The following is a 20,241-nucleotide window of genomic DNA, read 5'->3' on the forward strand; positions in this document are numbered from 1 at the left end:
GTTTCTGTCTCTCTCTTCCTTCCTCTCCCTCTTAAATCAATCAATAAAATTTTTTAAAATGTGTGACAAAAATAAATAAACATGTGACTGCTAGTAGCATGATATGAACAAGTAAAAATAAAGCAAGTCCCCAAATATGAAGAAGAAAATTATGGGGGAAAGGGGTAACTTTCAGGCAGTGCTTACAACTGACACGTTTTCATTAAGCTTCTTGAAATCAAGTCCAGAAGTCTATCCAATTTTCCTGAAAGCTTAAGAACTAATCTGCAAAGAAATTCCAAGAAATAACACAAACCAAATTCAGCATAAGTAATCAATGTATCATACAACCAAAAGAGAACACTATAATTTTATTATTTGAAAGCAGTAGTAATTCTCTTTAATTTCTAAACTACTGAGAAAATAACTAACTAAAGAGGAAACCAGGCTACATCTCATGAGATAATTTGAAAATAAAAAGATGACCATGTAGCTAGAGAGCAATCATGGAGCATTTTCTCCGATTATCAGAGAGAGATTAAAAAAAGCTAAGCAAAAAAAAAAAAAAAAAGCTAAGCAATTCAGACACATTTTAGTTCAGAGAACATCTACGTTTGCCTAGTTAAAAAAAAGTCAAAATTCCCTCCAATCACATTTATTTATATTTTTAATTTCAGATACTAAGTATTTCTCTCTTCCTTTAAAATTTTTTACTTCTTGCCTTGATTTGAGAGAGAAGAGGGGCACATCGACCTGTTCCTGCATGTGCCTGACTGGAGATAAAACCAGCAACCTCTGTGCTTCGGGACAAAGCTCTAACCAAACTATCCAACCAGGGCTCTCCAACTACATTGAAATCTCCCTGAAGACCATGACTAGGACTTTTTTTTCTTTTTCTTTTTTTTACTTCTAGGCCTAGGCATTACTAAAGTGCTTATAACAAGGCTACATGTTCATCTATATTTATACTTTATTTGCTTATTTACTTATTTAACTTACAATGCTCAATAAACATTTTCAATCAGGGCAATAAAGAGCTACAGACCTTCTGATGTATTTGTTTGGACTGAAGAACAACATTTAGAAACAAACTATAGAATTGGCAAATTTTAACAAATTATTCTTTTAATACTTTTTATTTATTCATTTTTAGAAAGGAGAGAGAGAGGAAGATAGAGAAATGAGGGGAGTAGCAGGAAGCATCAACTCCCATATGTGCCTTGACCAGGCAAGCCCAGGGTTTTGAACCAGCGACCTCAGTGTTTCCAGGTCGACGCTTTATCCACTGTGCCACCACAGGTCAGGCTAATTGGCAAATTTTAAAGAGCCATCTCATTCCAAAATAAAAAACAGATCAACTTAAACAAATTTAAAAAGAAAACTTTCTGTCCAAGAATATAAGCAGAAGATTTATAATTCTACAGTTCCTAAGGTTGGTGTTCATGTTAAATTTTCATTAATTTTATTGTTTCTGTGGCAACTCATTTGAAAGTATAACACAGAAAACCTGTTATTTTCACTGGTAACTTTTATATTCTACCAACAAACTTTCATATAATGTGAAAATTCGTTCCAGAAAAAGCAAGTCATAAAAGGCTGCATAGCTATGTTTTCTCCAGTTCCCTTCATTCTTCAGAAGAGGAGATTAATTATAATACTTGAAAGCTCTCCATTCATTCATTAGAGAAATAGGGTATGTGGGAACATGCTCTAGTTCATCTGAATAAAGTCCATTTCAACACCTCTGTACACATAAGGCCTGTGCCATGGGACTTATTCTCTTTATCCAGAAAAGGGTACAATCTCTCTAACCTGTGATATCTGTATAGTGACCTTTTGTGATTCTTGTAATCTCTCAAGATGAAGGAAACAATGTTTCTGTTTAAAAATAAAATAAAAGGTTAAGGGTAGATGCTACTAGGCTCTATTTTACTACTTTTTAGAAGGAGTGAATAATCACTACATACTTTTCCAACTGCTGGAAATCTACAATACTAAAGTGATAACAAATCAAAAAATCAAAACACTTTAAAAAAATCAAAAGGGATCTAAAGATGGACTAAGTTTTGGACGGATTATCTCATATCCTATCTTAGTAAAGGTATGGTAAATGGAAAAGAAAGCCATATATATCATGTTCACAGCTTTGGCATAGAGTCAGACAGATCTGAATCTGAATAGCAGTTCTGCTATGAACTAGTGCAATGACAGCCTCTGGTTTTCTATCTATAGAAGAGCAGTAATATCTACCTCTCAGAAGGCAGTTGGCAGTTATAAAAATTAAATGAGATAATGTAAAGAAAGCTGTCATCTGGCTCAGAATTAATCACAATAAATTATAACTGTAATCATTATTTCATACTTAGCCAAAGTAAAATACATTTCAATTTCCTTAAAAACTAAATTTTTGTTTTTATTTTGTTTTTGTATCTATCTCCTGCCTCTAGGTAGGTATTAATTTTTGGTTTCAGAAATCACATCAAAACAGGAAGTTCCTACCCTGGCTAGAAGGTTTGGTTGGTTAGAGTATTGTCCAAATATGCTGCGGGTTATAGATTTAATCCCCGGTCAGGGCACATATATATAGGAACAGATTGATGTTTGTTTCTCTCTCTCCCTTTCTCTCCCTCTAAAATCAATAATTTAAAAAAAATAAAAAGGGAAATGCCTACCCCAACTGCTGCTACTCTACTTATAAGGGAAAAAAGTAAGTTCTTGTCCCAGTTCTGAAACTCTTGTCCCCTATTCAACAAATGTCTTTGTATCAATTTTCCTCTATGGGCTGCAATTATCTTATAATGACATTCATACTTTATGATTCCCTATGATGACATTAATAAAGTAAATGCCAAATATGGAGCAGAGAGACCTGAGGAAAGCCAAAAGCCTTCTTCTCTAGTTACTCCAATTACTGAGACAATAGACTTACTCTAACTAACTTAAGTATGTTTTTGCTTCCTAACTCCTTCTCTTACCTAACTATCAGGATAATACTGATGGCTAATCCAAAAAAATGTACAGCAAATGAAATGTTCAAGATTGAGGATGATGTGGGCTGTACATAGCTAAAAGTACAGAAATATTTTCTGCTTCACTAGATAATTCTTGAAATAAAATTTAACTTCAGAATTGTCATATTTGCTTTTTCATTAAAAAGGGGGGGATTATAACCTTAGTGTATTCTATATACCTCAACCTAAACCTGCTTATAATTTAATGGTAATTGCTTATATAATTTCTTTCCTTAAGAATGTACTTAACAAATAACTAAAAGTGCCACAACGAAAAACTGATGATTGATGCTTCTCATCTCTTTGTTCCTGTCTGTCCCTATCTATCCCTCTTTCTGACTCTCTGTCTCTGTAAAAACAAAAAAAGAATGTACTTAACATTTCATCTAAAAGAACTCAATTTTACCTGCTTTCTCTAAATCTAAACAAATCCACCATAAATCAGTCACTCACTATCCGTTTCATGTGTAATCTTTTAAGAGCTAATCTTAGTCAACTCAGCAAGTAGTCATTTTCCAAAGCCATTTCATACAAATTAGGGTCAAGATAATTTTACCATAACAAAGGTTTAAATAAAGTTTAACACCTTAGTCAATGACTAAAACCAACTTTAACATTGGTTTTTCATTATAATCACTTTTCTAAAAAGTATGTCTCTATGGTAGTAAGTGTTAAGAAGTTCTGATAATCCTGACCATTCATGTAAAAAGAACATGCAAAATTAAATGATGGAAAACCCGTTCAATGTGAACAAAATAGTATTTTAAATTGCTTTAAAAAGAACAGTTTCCAAAACAGATAACTAAACACTATCAAAGTCATTAATAAAAATCAACCACCTAATCTCTAATTTCCAAGTAAAAAATTTTAAAAGCACAAAAATGTTCAAATACCATACTAAAAATTTTTATAATTAACAAAACAACTGTAAACTTTTACATTTCAATAGCTCCTCATAGAAATGTCATTACCATGTTAAATACTGTAGATAGAGATCATTATAAATGTGGCCACATGTGTCAAGAAATCTTCAACAGTGGTTAAGAGCATGTAAGTTCCATGTGTTGAAGGAGAAACAAAAGATTTAACTGTATCTTAAGGAAAAGAGCACCAATTCAAATGCCATAGAGTAACTACCATAAAAGGGGAAATATCAAATTTCTCCAGAGACAAATTAATACAAAAAATGAAAGTGTTTAATACTATATGATCCCCTTAGAATAATATATGTGAAAAATAAATATACTTTAAAAATGTATTAATATATACTTAAAAGTATATAGATATAAATACATTTTTAAAAAAGTAAAATGAGTTATCCTGGACCAAACTACTCATGATGCAAACATGTAAACCTTTAACATCAAACAACTAAGAAAATTGGTAGTGATAAGGATAAACAAATTTATACACATAATTCAAAAATGAATTGTCCATACCCATTTTATAAAAGCTAATCTATGCATAATTGCCCCATATTTTGTTAGTAGAAACACCCTTTGTTAGCATGCTGCCTACATTTGTAACCTGTGATATGCTACTCCAACTAACCACATAGGACATTATTTTATAAAATAAAATCATGCCCATAAGATTCAAATGCTTTTTTTAAAAATAAATTTTAATTAAATTTTAGAGAGAGGAAAGGGGAGAAAAACATGGACTTGTTGTTCCAATTGCTCATGCATTCAATGGTTCTTTCTTGTATATGCCCTTATCAGAAATTGAACCTGCAATTTTGGCATGTCAGGATGATGCTTTAACCAACTGAGCTACCACGCCAGGGCTCAAATGCTTCTTTCATGAAGTAAACATAAGCAATTCTTACATTGCTAGTATAACTTTATAACTACCTAGCTCATTACTAATTTTGACTTTTCTATTAAATTAAAAAAAAACCCTAAATTGTTTCTCCAGTAGAAAGTACAAACAGATGAGAGAGAAAAGGATCTTTGTCCCTGAAGCAAAACACAGAAAGATAAAAGGAAGAAGGGAGAGAGGGGAAAATAACAGAAAAGGGAAGGAAAAGAAATTTTAATAATCCTTGCTCCAAAAAATAAACTGCGATGCATGGCACTCTAAAGCAGTGGTTTTGAGTAATGACAAACACATAAAAACACATGAGTTTATGACATGAAAAACAAAACAGTTAACAAATGAAGCAACCTTTCACTTTTGATTATAAAAAGTGTTCTAAAAATAGTATAAACACATGAAGTCAGCTGACAAAACTCTTCCAAAATGTGTCTGAATACATCAAAGAATACTCAAAATACCAATTTCAAAAGTATGCCATATTAGAGGGCTCTTTAAAGAGTTTTCTGAAATAAAATGTTTGTAAAAGTCTTAATTTTATTTTTTTATTTTTGTGCGACAGACAAGAACGGAAGAGATGAGAAGTATAAACTCATAGTTGCATTGCTTTAGTTATTGTTTCTCATACATGCCTTTACCAGGGGGCTTAAGCCAACCCAGTGACTCTGTGCTCAAACCTGTGACCTTTGGGCTCAAGCTGATGACCATGGGATCATTTCAATGATGCCCCTTGGCTCAAGCTAGTGGGCCTGTGCTCAAGTTAACGACATTGGGGTTTCGAACCTGAGACCTCAGTGTCTCAGGTTGACACTTCATTTACTGCACCACCACTGGTCAGGCACAAGTCATAATTTTATTCCTAGACTATAAACTCTTTATATACTAGTGTGCTAACTACAATATTAAGTAGAACAGTAAGTTTTTAAATAATTCTCTTAGAGATTCTGTAGACAGACGAACAGAAAGCAAAAGAACTATCATATAACTTTACAACTTATCTCTCTAACACTTCTACAAAAAAACTAGGACTACAAGGTTCCTCTGATTTTAAAATCAAGGAAAGTATAATGAAGAAAGTCCAAGAGCCAAGCATGATCTGAATGGAAATAAGGTAACAGGCACTCCTTTCAAAAGGAGAGTTAATTAATAACAGTAAATAGATTACAAAAAATTATAGAAAATGAATAAATTACAGTCCTAGAAAATGTTTTAAGCAAGAGATACCTCAAAAGCAGTTCTAGATCCTCACTCAGTATTATTTCTGGCCTCTGCAATTTGGAGCACAATACCATTTTTAAAAAGAGAACACCCCATTTCACAATGGGTGCTCTGTTTAGCAGAGGTACATTGCCTTGTGTGAGTACTCCAAGTCATTGGACCTATATGGTTCCTTTGCCTACAACATCAATTTTAGTCAAGAAATATATAGGGCCTGACCAGGGGGTGGCACAGTGGATAAAGCATTGGACTGGGATGCTGAGGACCCAGCAACGAACACCTCACCAAGAAGGTTGAAACTTTAAAAACAGAAATGAACTCAATACAGTACATGAACTGAAGACTGAGGTAGCAAGTATAGCTAATAGAACAAGCCAGATAGAGGGAAAAAAATCAATGACATCGAAGACAGACAACTAGAGATAATACAGAAAGAAGAGAGAGACTCACAAATTTAAAAGAACGAGAGAGCTCTATAAGAATTGTCTGACTCCACCAGAAAGAGCAATATAAAACGGAAAATGAAGAGAGGGAAACAGGAATGGAGAGCCTAGTCAAACAAATAATAGACGAGAAGTTCTCTAGTCTATGGAAAGAGTTAGAGCCTCGAATCCAAGAAACAAACAGAACACCGAGTTACCTCAACCCAAACAGACCTACTCCAAGCACATCATAATGAAACTGTCATAAATCAATGACAAAAAAAGAATCCTCAAGGAAGCTAGGGAAAAATAAGAATACAACATATAAAGGAAGGTCCATTAGGTTATCATCAGACTTCTTAGCAGAAATTCTAAAAGCCAGAAGAGAGTGTACCCAACATCTAAAGTACTAAAATAGAGGAATTACCAGCCAAGAATACTATCTCCATCAAAGATATCTTTCAAATATGAAGGAGAAATAAAACTTTAACAGGTTTACAAAAGCTGAGGGAATTAATCACCAGAAAATACCCACTGCAGGAAATATTATAAGAGGTTATCCGACCAGATAAAAGAACAAATCAAAACAAAATTACAAGTAAAAGCTCCAACAAGGTCACAATAAAAACAAGGATAATCCACAAAAATAATAAAATAAAAGGGAAGATAGCATCAGTAGCAAAGGAGAATGGAGCACAGAAGCACTCATAAGATACTGAACTTTTGTAAATATGACAATTTTACTCTTAACCTAATGGTAATCACCCACAAAAATGCCACTACTAACTTAAAAAAAGAAGAAACAGGAAAGAAGTATGGAATACCTCCAAGCAAAAACAACTGACAGGAAAAACAAGAGAGAAGAACAAAACTAGATTCAGAACTACCAAAAGCAATACATAAAATGGCTACAGAAAATTCTCAAGTGTCAATAATTACCCTAAATGTAAATGAATTGAACTCACCAAAACCCAATTGTATGCTGCCTTAAAGAGAGACATCTAAGATGCAAAGACAAAAGTAGACTCAAAGTGAAAGGCTGGAAAACACTTCTCCAAGAAAATAAATACCCAAAGAAAAGCAGTTGTAGCCATACACATATCTGACAATGCTAACTTCAAGACAACAAAGGTAACCAGAGACAAAGATGGACATTTAATAATGATAAAGGGGACATTGTATCAAGAAGACATAACTTCTTAATATATATGCACTAAATCAGGGAACACCAAAATATATAAGACATCTGCTAACTGATCTAAAAATAGAAACAGACAGAAACACAATCATACTTGCAGATTTCAACACACCATTGACAGTTCTAGATCGATAGTCCAAACAGAAAATCAGTAAAGAAATATTGGCCTTAAATGACACACTGGACCAAATAGACATAATAGACATTTATAATACATTTCATCCCAGAACTTCAGAGTATACATTTTCTCCAGTGTACATGGAACATTCTTAAGAACAGACCATATGTTGGGCCACAAAACTAATATCAACAAATTCAGAAAGACTGAAATTATATCACGCATATTCTCTGACCACAAGGCTTTAAAATTAATATTCAACTGCAAAAAAGAAGGAAACCCATAAAGATGTGGAAATTAAACAACATACTTCTAAAAAATAACTGGGTCAAAGAAGAAATAAAAGCAGAGATCAAAAGATATATAGAGACAAGTGAAAGGAACAACATGACATATCAAAATTTCTGGGATACAAAGAAAGCAGGAATAAGAAGGAAGTTTATATTATTACAGGCTTATATGAAGAAAAAAAGAGAGATCCCAAGTAAACAACTTAACATCACATCTTAAGGAACTAGGAAAAAAACAAACAAAGGCAACCTAAAATCAACCGAAGAAAGGACATACTGGTAATTAAAATTAGAGCAGAAATAGAGAACAGAAAAACTATAGAGAATAAATGAATACAATAAAGAGCTGGTTCTTTGAAGAAAAACAAACAAACCAATAAACCCCTGGCTAGATTCACTAAAGAAAAAAGAGAAAGGACTCATATAAACAAAATCAGAAATGAAAGAGAAAAAATTACTACAGATATCATAGATATACAAAGAATCATTATAGAACACTATAAAAAGTTATACGCCACCAAATTCAACAACCTAGAACCCTGGTCGGCAAAATGCAGCTCTTTGGTCCCTTGAGTGTGGGTCTTCCACAAAATACCATGTGCGGGAGCTACCTCGATAAGGAATGTACCTACCTATATAGTTTAAGTTTAAAAAATTTGGCTCTCAAAAGAAATTTCAATCGTTGTACTGTTGATATTTGGCTCTGTTGACTAATGAGTTTGCCAACCGCTGACTAGAATAAATGAATTCCTAGAACTATAGAATCTTCCTAGACTGACTGAGTCATGAAGAAATGGAAAACCTATAGAACCATAAGCAGGGAGGAAATAGAAATAACTATCAAAAACCTCCCAAAAATAAAAGTCCTTGACCAGATGACTACACTAGTAAATTCTATAAACATTCATAGATTTGGTTCCTATCCTTCCCAAAGTCTTCCAAACACAGAAGGAGCAATACTTCCTACCACATTTTATGAGGCCAACATAACCCTCATACCAAAACCTGGAAAGGACATACAAAGAAAGAAAATTACAGACCAGTATCTCTAATGAATACAGATGCAAAAATCCTAAACAAAATACTAGCAAATCGAATACAACAGCACATTAAAAAAATAATATGGCCCTGGCCGGTTGGCTCAGCGGTAGAGCGTCAGCCTAGCGTGCGGAGGACCCGGGTTCGATTCCCGGCCAGGGCACACAGGAGAAGCGCTCATTTGCTTCTCCACCCCTCCGCCGCGCTTTCCTCTCTGTCTCTCTCTTCCCCTCCCGCAGCCAAGGCTCCATTGGAGCAGAGATGGCCCAGGCACTGGGGATGGCTCTGTGGCCTCTGCCTCAGGCGCTAGAGTGGCTCTGGTCGCAATATGGCGACGCCCAGGATGGGCAGAGCATCGCCCCCTGGTGGGCAGAGCGTCGCCCCTGGTGGGCGTGCCGGGTGGATCCCGGTCGGGCGCATGCGGGAGTCTGTCTGACTGTCTCTCCCCGTTTCCAGCTTCAGAAAAATGAAAAAATGAAAAGAAAAAAAATACACCTCAGTCAAGTGGGATTCATTCCAGGAGCACAAGGATGGTTCAACATACAGAAATCGACTAACCACTACATCACATCAACAAAACAAAGAACAAAAATCATATCCTACCAATACATGTAGAGAAGGTATTCAATCGGACACAACATTCCTATATGTTTAAAACAGTCAACAAAATGGGTATAGAAGGAAAGTACCTCAACATAATAAAGGTCATATAGGACAAACCACCAGCTAATATACTAAATGATAAAAAACTGAAAGCTTTTCCTCTAAAATCAGGAACAAGACTAGGTAGGCTGCCTACTTTCTCCACTCCTATTCTACCTAGTGCTGGAAGTTTTAGCCAGAGCAATCAGACAAGAGAAAGAAATAAAAGGCATTCATATTGGAAAAGAAGAAGTAAAGGTTTCACTTTTTGCAGATGACATGATCCTGTGGAACTCCAAAGACTCCACAGAAAGACTATTAGAAACAATAAACCAATACAGTAAGGTTGCAGGATACAAAATCAGAAGTCTATTATTGCTTTCATATACGCCACCAATAAAACTTCAGAAAATGAACTCAAAAAAATAATCCTTTTTACAGTTGCTTAAGCGTGGGGTCACCAGGTCGCTGGCCCTGGTGTGGGATCAGTCATGACCCCATGGTCGCTGACTTGAGCCCAAAGGCTGCTGGCTTGGCTGGAGCCAACCTCAACACTCTGCCCCCCGCCACTTGCCATCTGCCATCAAGGCACGTATGAGAAGTAATCAATGAACAACCAAAGTGCCACAACTATGAGTTGATGCTTCTCATCTCTCTCCCTTTCTGTGTCTGTCTGTCTGTCTGTCTGTCTCTCTCATACACACACAATAAAAAATAAACAAATAAAATAGCTAACTTCAAAATAGAAAAGGGGATGCTGAGTCAATTAGAGCTGAGAATCACTGTTCTAAACCAAATGATAATTTCAGCAAAGACACAATGTCTCTTCAAAAGACCAAGAATAGCCATGGTAAAACTTTTATGGAAGATTTCCACAAGCGCAAGGAGGACATGAAGCTTCAAAAAAAGATAAGGTAATAAGCACAATATCAAGAATCAGAGGAGGAGTTATAAGCATTGACTGACACTTAAGTGATAATCTCTAACAAAATTTCCACAAAAACATCTGGTATTACTTAAAAAGGCAAGCCAAGATATTAATGACCACAAAGGACTTGAAAGGAAGTGGCTGCCTTTGCAAAGGGCAGGAAATATGAAACATGATTATGAAGAAGCAAGTAAAACCTCATGGACATAGACAACAATGTGGTGATTGCATGGGAATTAGGGATGGCTGAAGGAGATGGGGGGATACACGGTCACAGGTGAAGACTTGACTGGGGGTCTGTGTATGAATACTCAATATGGTGTACAGAGATGTGTTACAGAATTGGGCACCTGAAACCTGAATAATTATGCTAACCAATGTCACCCCAATAAATGACTTCTGACTACTCTATTTGTGAACACTCTCCAAAAACCAACTAGGGCCTAAGTCCAGGATCAACGATAGTCATTTTCTTTTTCACTCTTTCCATTTACATCATTTCACTACTTTACTATGACCTGAAAGTCTCTTAAAGCCTGCCATCTTATGTGATTTTCAAAAACTTCTATGAAAAAGACTGCTCACTTAAGTGAAGCCTGAGAACTAATCATGGGTTAAATGAACTGAACTGGGGAGGCTATAAGAATGAAATAATGCCAACATGTCTAGCACTGAAAGAAATCACAGAAATAAATCTTTAAAGACTTAATTTATAAAAGAGAAAAAGAAAAATAATACAGATGAATAAAATGGTGTTCTTCATGAATGAGGACATATGCATATGACAAAGAATTCTAGGCAATGAGAAGACATAGCTACAGAAGGAAATAATTCCTAAAAATAAACCTCAGACTCAAATAATATGAGAGTATTTTGAGCCAAATATGCTAAGATTGAGACAATTAAGAGCTGGATCACAAATGGACAAACCCTGTTAACAGGGGCAAATGATACTTTACAGTCAAATCTGACATCATTGCTAACCAAAAAGGGCAGATGATCACATTATACTCTGTAAATTCAGAATAAAATACAAAACATACCAAACTTAGAGATCTGGAAGAGCCAGGATACATGTACAAGAAGCTATAATCAGACAGAGATTTATAAGCTTAGTATGTCTAAACATTAAAAGAAAATAACATAAATCAGGGACTGTGCATTTGAATAGTTTGTGCTCTCAGAATAGTCAAACACTAAAAGTGATGCTACTTTAGCTGGGAGTGTGTGCCCCTGGAATATGCAAAGTTCCTCTTCTTGAAGAGTTCATTTTACTTGAAGAATTAAAACACATGTGGATATATTACAAAGAATGTCAACTATGCATTACTTTCAATGACAAAATAATAGATTTCAAATAAATATCTCTTACATTCATTCTTTGGCCAGTATGGTGATGTTAGCTATCAGAAATAGCTTGGTGGGAAATTCTTAACTACAGCTTCAGATATAGTTTTAAAAAGGCACAAATTGCTTTAGGAGTTAAGTTACATGGGAATTAGTACACTAAATTGTACATTTGACTGCTTATCTCAAATAACCCAGTACTTCTCAATTTTGATCAAACCCCTAAAAGCCCGTAAGTGCTCCCAACAAAGTTCTTTAAATGCAAATACTTACTTAGGAAACCAATTTAATCCCAGGTGCTCTGTCTTGGAATACAATATTCTTTCCACCATGTCATAAAGTGGTTTCCAAGGTAACTCCAAATCATCTCTTGAAAGAAGTTCCTTTTTCCTAATTAGAAAAAGGTAAACACGCATATATATGTATGTATGCACAGGTGTGTGTATATTATAGATACTATTCAGGGAGGACAACTGTTAAATATTGCTGTCATCACATTGGGTTTTGTTTTTCCTCATCCACAGCCTTACTCCCTGGCAGAACATAGTAGGTACCAGGAAGAACAATGCACCAGATTCTTGCTGCTGCTCAAAACCCCAAAGAGACCCTGGTAAAAAGGGGCATTTAAATTTGTACCATTATTACTATAGATGAATTTCTTATTTTCTCATACTATCTGTGCAGTACTTAAAAGTTTCCAGCATTGTGCTGGGTGCCTTGGTATAAACAAAAGAATAAATGATCCCTGTCTGCTCAAGGATCTCACCACCTACAGTGTATCCGTAAAGTCATGGTGCCCTTTTGACCGGTCACAGGAAAGCAACAAAAGATGACAGAAATATGAAATCTGCACCGAATAAAAGGAAAACTCTCCCAGTTTCTGTAGGATGATGTGGCAGCAGGTGCGCATGCACAGATGATGATGTAACACCGTGTATACAGCGAAGCAGCCCACGGCCATGCCAGTCAAGATATGGACGGTACAGAGGAAAGTTCAGTGTGTTCTGTGGCTCGCTAAATTCGAATCCGTGACCAAAGTGCAATGTGAATATCGGCGCATTTATAATGAAGTGCCACCACATAGGAATAACATTACTCGGTGGGATAAGCAGTTGAAGGAAACCGGCAGTTTGGTGGAAAAACCCCGTTCTGGTAGGCCATCAGTCAGTGATGAGTCTGTAGAGGCTATACGGGATAGCTACCTAAGGAGCTCTAAAAAATCTGTGCGTGAGCCCACATCGAACTGCACTGAATAGGTATGAAACTGGGAGAGTTTTCCTTTTTCTTTGGTGCAGATTTCATATTTCTATCATCTTTTGTTGCTTTCCTGTGACCGGTCAAAAATGCACCATGACTTTACGGACACACTGTATATAAGGAAAGATAATTAATATAAACAAAACAATCAGACAACATACAATTCAATGTGTGCTAGAGATTAGAAGGCTTCACGGAAGAGGTGGAATTTTAATTAAAAGGTTAATTAACACACATGATTTAAATTAATAAAGTGTTGAGCATTCTTTTCCTAATGGGCAAATTTTGGACGCAGTCTCCTTACCAAAGAATACTTAGTTTTCATTCTCTAAAAACTTGAAAACATAAATCAAAAAAATCTTATTGAAAATCATAGGAAAACTAACTTACTTACTTTAACAAGTTGATCAAGAGACGAGCAAATCCCTGCATCATGCTGATTTCCAGTTTTGGAATTGATACCAGCTCATACAATAACTTGATAAAAAGAACATGATCTTCTTTGCTAAATTTTCTTCCATAAAGTCGAATATATCTGCAAGAAAAAAAATCAATATAGCCTTTAAAAATAAGTATGGTGACACACCCATATTCCTTGTAGCATTATTCACAAGAGCTGTGTGGAAGCAACGTAAATGTCCATCAATAGATGAATGGATGTTTAAAATGTGGCATATATATACAATGAAATATTATTCTGCCTTTAAAAAGAAAGAGCCCCTGGCCTGACCAGTGGGAGCACAGTAGATAGAGCATCAACCTGGTACGCTGAAACCCAGAGGATGCCAGCTTGAGCACAGGTACACCAGGCTTGAGTGTGGGGTTGCCGGCTTCAGCCAAGGTCGTTGGCCTGAGCAAGGGGTCAAGGTACACATGAGAAGCAATCAATGAATAACTAGAGGTACCACAACTAAGAGTTGAGGCTTCTTGTTTCTCTCCCCTCCTCTCTGTAAATATCAATCAATAAATCTAAAAAGAAAGAAATTTTGTCATATGTGACAAATGGATAAACCTTGAGGACTCTATGCTAAGAAATTAAATAAGTCAATCATAAAAAAATACTGTATTTCCCCATGTATAAAAGACGCACCTTAATTTTGAGGACCAAAATTTGAAAGAAAAAAAAATTACATAAAGTTATTGAATTCAAGTTTTATTCATCATAAAATTTATACAATTCATCCACACAAAAAAGCAGGAAATGCAAGTAAAAAAATCTACAATCACTGTATAAGACAGCCAGTTTTTTGGAAAAAAAGGTGCACTTATACACGGGGAAATACAATAAATACTGCATGAGTCTACTTATACAGGGTGAGGCAAAAGTCTATTTACAGTTGTTCATATGGAAAATAATACAATAATTAATGAATAATAATACAAGAATGAACTCTGTTTTATGTATTCACTACTATAAACCTACTTTAGCCCCACCCTGTATGTAGTATTTAAAGTAATCAAACTCATAGAAACAGAAAGTAGAATGGTGGTTGCCAGCATCAATCTGAGATGCTGAGGACCCAGGTTCAAACCCTGAGGTCGCCCACGTGAAAATGGGATCATTGACATGATCCCATGGTCACTGGCTTGAGCCTAAAGTTGCTAGCTTGAGCTACCCACCAACCCTGTCAAGGTGCTTATGAGAAGCAATCAATGAACAATTAAAGTGCCACAACTACGAGTTGATGCTTCTTATCTCTCTCTGTCTCTCTCTCACACACAAGGAAAAAGACAAAAATGCACAAAAGGCTCAGGTAGGCACTCCTTAAAAGAGAATATCTGTATGACTAATAATAACATATGAAAAGATACTCAACATCTATATTCAATAGTAAAAGCAAATTAAGATCACAGTAAGGTCCCACTTCATACTCATCAGACTGGCTAAAATTTAAAAGCTTAACAATACCCAGTTTGGGTGAGAATGTGGAGCAGTGGGACCTTTCATATGTAAAGATGATACATATAAAGTTGTACAGCCTTGGTCTCGGCTGGGTACTAGAACGTTGTCTGATACACCAAGGTTGATAGGTTTGATACCTGGTCAGGGCACATATAAGAAACAACCAATGAATGCATAAATGGATGGAAGAACAAACTGATCTCTCTGTCTCTCTTTCCCCTTACCCCTTTTCCTCTTTCTGTCAAATCAATAACTAAAAATTTTTAAAAATTAAAATCTGTATGGCATCCAGATAAAAAATTGGTGGTTGAAGGAATACTGTCTCATTTGTTCATAATATCAACAACAACAACAAAAAAATAGAAATTTCTCTAAAGGAAATATGAAGGAATTACATTTTAAAACAATATAATTGACTAAAATGTAAAATAGTTGAATAAATGGTGAGATGAGGATTGTTTTTAATGTGCCTTAATATCTCACAGCTAGCACTAAATGACAAATATTTTACAGCAAGGAAAACTACCATGACCAGTGAAATCCCTAAACACCTCCAAATTTTAATTTCAGAGTGTCTTCAACATTTCCCTCTCCCAAAATAAATATCACACTTTTGCCATAACTATATCAGTTCCAGTCTTTTCTTTCTATTCCTGAGGTGTCATCAAACATAAAAAATTAGAAAGGGACAAATTAGCAGAGAAGAATAGAGGATCAGAAATGTATTCTTTTGACTTTATTCCAGGACTAAGTCCTTCATCATTACACGCAAGTACTAAAAATGCAGATAACAGCTTCTCACTGCTACAATCAGTGAGTAAATGGTTGAAATGTGTTTTCTCATAAAGCCACCTCTCCTCTTATCAAAAAGCATTTCTAGAGCTAATGACATGTACAGGATGAGGATTATGATCCAAACAGTTCCCTTAGGACAAGAACTCACAAATCGGATAGATGTGAGGGGACAGACACCCAGAAAACCAAACATATTGAAATAAGGGGATAAATGAAGCAGTATTAAAGCTTTATGAATTTTTTTTTAAACCAAAGTTTCATCATATATAGTGACATTTGAACTGAATCTTAAAAGATTAGAAAGTTGTCATCACTCTGAATAGGCAACACAAGGTCGACATAATCTGAGCATTTGGGGAGAGAGGCATAGGGGACAGCTCTAGATAGATGAACAGAACAAGATGAACCAAATACTTCTGTTGCAAGACACAACCAGGAAAATGTTTCTTACCCCCCCCCCCCCAAGTGGTTAAGAGGATCAAGAAAGGGGATATACACTATCACAAACAAAACAAACAACAATAAAGGATATTAATTCCAAATGACTGCTGGTATGGAACAAAGGCAAGTTAGGTGCTATCTAATAATGCAGAGAATGTCTTTTAGGTTTCCATTCTAGCTTCCTTTGCAAAAATTAGCATTATAATTAACTCTGGATAGACAGATTTATTGATTTTAAACATAGTAGCCAAGCAAGCAAGAGGAAAGCATGGTTATACAAGACTGCTGAGAATTCATACTACTATAAACTAGTCTCTTGGACAAGTCATTTAATCTTCTATGTATACTTACAATCTAAGTCTTCACAAGGCTATGGTGATGGATAATTGATTAACATACACGAAAGACATTCTAACTGTTCTATAATGGAGGGGGGGGTCCAGGTACCAGGGTTTTTTGTTTTTGAATTTCTATAAGAGTTTATTTGGACCAAAATGAGAACATACGCCCGCGAGCAAGATCTCAAATGCTCTCCCAGGTGTTTTTTTATAAGCTTCCCCAACATCTCAACACGTTTGAGAAACAGTGCTCCTTAGACTGACGAGGGCACAACATATGCTTTTAAAAATCTAAGTATGCTTTTAAAAATCTAAGTCATTAAAATGTAATGCTAATACAAGCTGTTTCTATTTCTTGAATTATTATGAGGCAAAATACATCTTAAGATGTTTGCTTACTATGTACTTATTTTCTTGTGAATTATTTGTTCATAGTCTTAGAAACTTATCTATCCTTTAAGACTTCCTCCTTCATTCCCAAACAAAAGTGCTATCTCTGGCCCTGACTGGATGGCTCAGTTGGTTGGAGCAACTGACTTCTAGTGCAGAGGTTGCTGGTTCAACCCCCAGTCAGGGCACACGCAGGAACACATCCATGTTCTTGTCTCTCTCTCCCTTTCTCTTGCTAAAATCAATCAATCAATAAAATTTTAAGTGCTATCTCTGTCCTCTCTGCCCCAGTTTGTGCCAAACTTTGAGTATTTTTCACATTCTCATACCATACTTATGTATGTATACATTAATGCTATTTCTTCAGACAACTGAAAGATACTTGGTGGCCGGGACCACCCCCTATAATACCTCTTTAACCCTCAGCTCTAAACAGTGATGAAATAAGGTAGACATTCTGAGAAACATTTTTTTCAACTGATTAAATTGAGGACTATACTGAGCTTAATTACAAACAGCTCACCTGTTTGTAATTCTGTGTGTGTGTGTGTGTGTGTGTGTGTGTGTGAGAAAGAGAGACAGAGATAGAGAGAGGGACACATAGGGACAGATAGGAAGTGAGAGAGATGAGAAGCATCAATTCTTCATTGCGGCACTTTAGTTGTTCATTAATTGCTTTCTCATATATAACTTGACGGGGGGGGGGGCTACAGCAGACCGAGTAACCCCTTGCTCAAGCCAGGTGAGCCTGCGCTCAAGCCAGCGACCTTGGGGTTTCGAACCTGGATCTTCTGTGTCCCAGTCTGACACTCTATCTGCTGCGCCACTGCCTGGTCAGGCACTAATTTATTTTTTAGAAAGGGGAAAATCCTACAAATTAATACTAAATATTTATATTTAAATTAAACAAATTCACTTTAAAGCATTAAGAGTACATTTCCAAAACACACTAAAAAAACCAGGTCTCGCATCTTTATCAAGCACAATATTTCTGATGGAGGACACCACATGAGCAAGGAGACCTGAGGTACACTTTCTCTTTTTCCCCATCTGGCACAGGTTGAACAACACTCACTTGCAGTTTCAGCATATTGTATTTCAGACTTACATTCTTCATGACTTATTAAAATTGATATGACAATTTCTAGCGTAATAAAGTCATTCACTACTAACACCTAATACCTCTATTCATTTTTTTTCCCCAGTTGTTTCTCTCTTGGGGCATGACTGTGGCTATCCATTTCTTGAAATGTTTTACTGAATGTCATTTAAGAGCCAGGCATAGCAACAGGCAATGGAAACAAAAATAAGTAAGAAATGGCCCTGGAGCACAAACCTTGTCAGGGAGACAGGTAACTGATTATTTCAATATAATGCTCTGAGGACAGACTTTAACAGTTCTATGGTCAATGTGCTTATATCTCTGTTCCTCCACTTTAAATGGCTTTCTCCAAAGTCCTTCTTAACTAACCAAATCCCACCTCAAGGCTCAGCTGCAGTTCTCCTTCCAGCCTATATAACCTAGGGAGCTTTCTTTCCTATGGACCCGTGGTTAAGAGCAAGAGCCCTGTGGCCAACAGGCAAATCTGCTGTTACACAACCTCACTTCAGTCTCATTTTTTCAGTGGTAAATGGGGATAATAAACATATCTACAGTTCAAAGGGTTGTCTGTGAAAATTGTGAGCCCTCAACATATGCTAGGTAGTATCTACAATAATGTCCTCTTATAAGACCCCTCAGGTTACTGATATTTTAAAACTGTTACAAGTTTTCATTTTCATCCATTGTTATCTTTACAGCTTAATAAAAAGGTGTTGATGATACGATTTGAAGTATAAAAAGAAATCTGTAAAATCAGTAGCTTTCATATCATTTGGCTACAACCCACAGTAATAAATATATAAACCAATATACACATAATATATATGTATCTGAAACAAAAGTCATGAATACTCCCCCTTATTACTCCCAAATTCACTGGAATAATTCTAATTTAGTTCACCAACCAACAAACAAAAAAAACCCTCCAACAAACAAAAACTGGTCAAGACCTACTAAATGATTTACCCTTTGGTCATAACCCAGAATTTGGAGAATTCTTTAATAAACACTTATAAATGAGCATACAGATAAAAACTGTGAGACACCCCCCCACACACACACAAAAACCAAAAAGTGAGAGTCTTAAGATATTTGTCTGTTAAACTATGAATTTAAAAAAAGATTAGCCTGACCAGGAGGTAGCACAGTGGATAGAGTGTCGGACTGGGATGCTGAAGACCCAGGTTCAAATCCCGAGGTCGCCAGCTGGAACGCGGGCTCATCTGGCTTGAGCAAAGCTCACCAGCTTGGACCCAAGGTCGCTGGCTCAAGCAAGGGGTTACTCGGTCTGCTGAAGGCCCGCGGTCAAGGCACATATGAGAAAGCAATCAATGAACAACTAAGGTGACCAAACAAAAAACTTATGATTGATGCTTCTCATCTCTCTCCGTTCCTGTCTGTCTGTCCCTGTCTATCCCTCTCTCTGACTCTCTCTTTGTCCCTGAAGAAAAAAAAAAATTACATTTCTAAATCATTCCTAAATTTAAATGGTAATTTAACTACTGACATATATATATATACTAGGGGAATAAAGAGATAGAAAGAAAAGGGAGAGGGGGAGAGTGTGGAGAAGCAGATGGTCACTTCTGTGTGCCCAGACTGGGAATCCAACCCAGGACATCCACACGCTGGGCCAATGCTCTAATGCTGAGTCAACCAGTCAGGGCTATGCATATATATTTTTTTCCTTTTTTTTTTCTTTTGTGTGACAGAGACAGAGAGAGGGACAGATAGGAACAGATAGGAAGAGAGAGAGATGAGAAGCATCAATTCTTTGTTGAAGCACCTTAGTTGTTCATTGGCTGCTTTCTCATATGTGCCTTGACTGGGAGGCTACAGCAGATTGAGTGACCCCTTGCTCAAGCCAGAGACCTTGGGTTCAAGCTGGTGAGCTGTGCTCAAACCAGATGAGCCTGTGCGCAAGCCAGCGACTTCAGGGTTTCAAACCTGGGTACTCTGCATCCAGTCCCACAGCTCTATCCACTGTGCCACTGCCTGGTCAGGCAATT

At 36.2% G+C, this 20,241-nt stretch overlaps 1 protein-coding gene across 2 annotated transcripts in view; it reads right to left on the reverse strand.

The window, feature by feature from the left end:
- Window positions 1–20,241, reverse strand: part of PSME4 (proteasome activator subunit 4) — a 109,602-nt gene that overhangs the window by 81,772 nt on the left and 7,589 nt on the right. For both annotated transcript variants that reach the window (XM_066267121.1, XM_066267120.1), the window contains exons 2-3: window positions 13,658–13,798; window positions 12,280–12,396 (exon numbers count right to left, since the gene is read on the reverse strand). In XM_066267121.1, coding sequence (XP_066123218.1) covers window positions 12,280–12,396; window positions 13,658–13,798 — 258 coding nt within the window. The remainder of the gene's footprint in view (window positions 1–12,279; window positions 12,397–13,657; window positions 13,799–20,241) is intronic.

Source organism: Saccopteryx bilineata, chromosome 3 (assembly GCF_036850765.1).
Source record: "Saccopteryx bilineata isolate mSacBil1 chromosome 3, mSacBil1_pri_phased_curated, whole genome shotgun sequence".
NCBI classification, from domain to species: Eukaryota; Metazoa; Chordata; class Mammalia; order Chiroptera; family Emballonuridae; genus Saccopteryx; species Saccopteryx bilineata.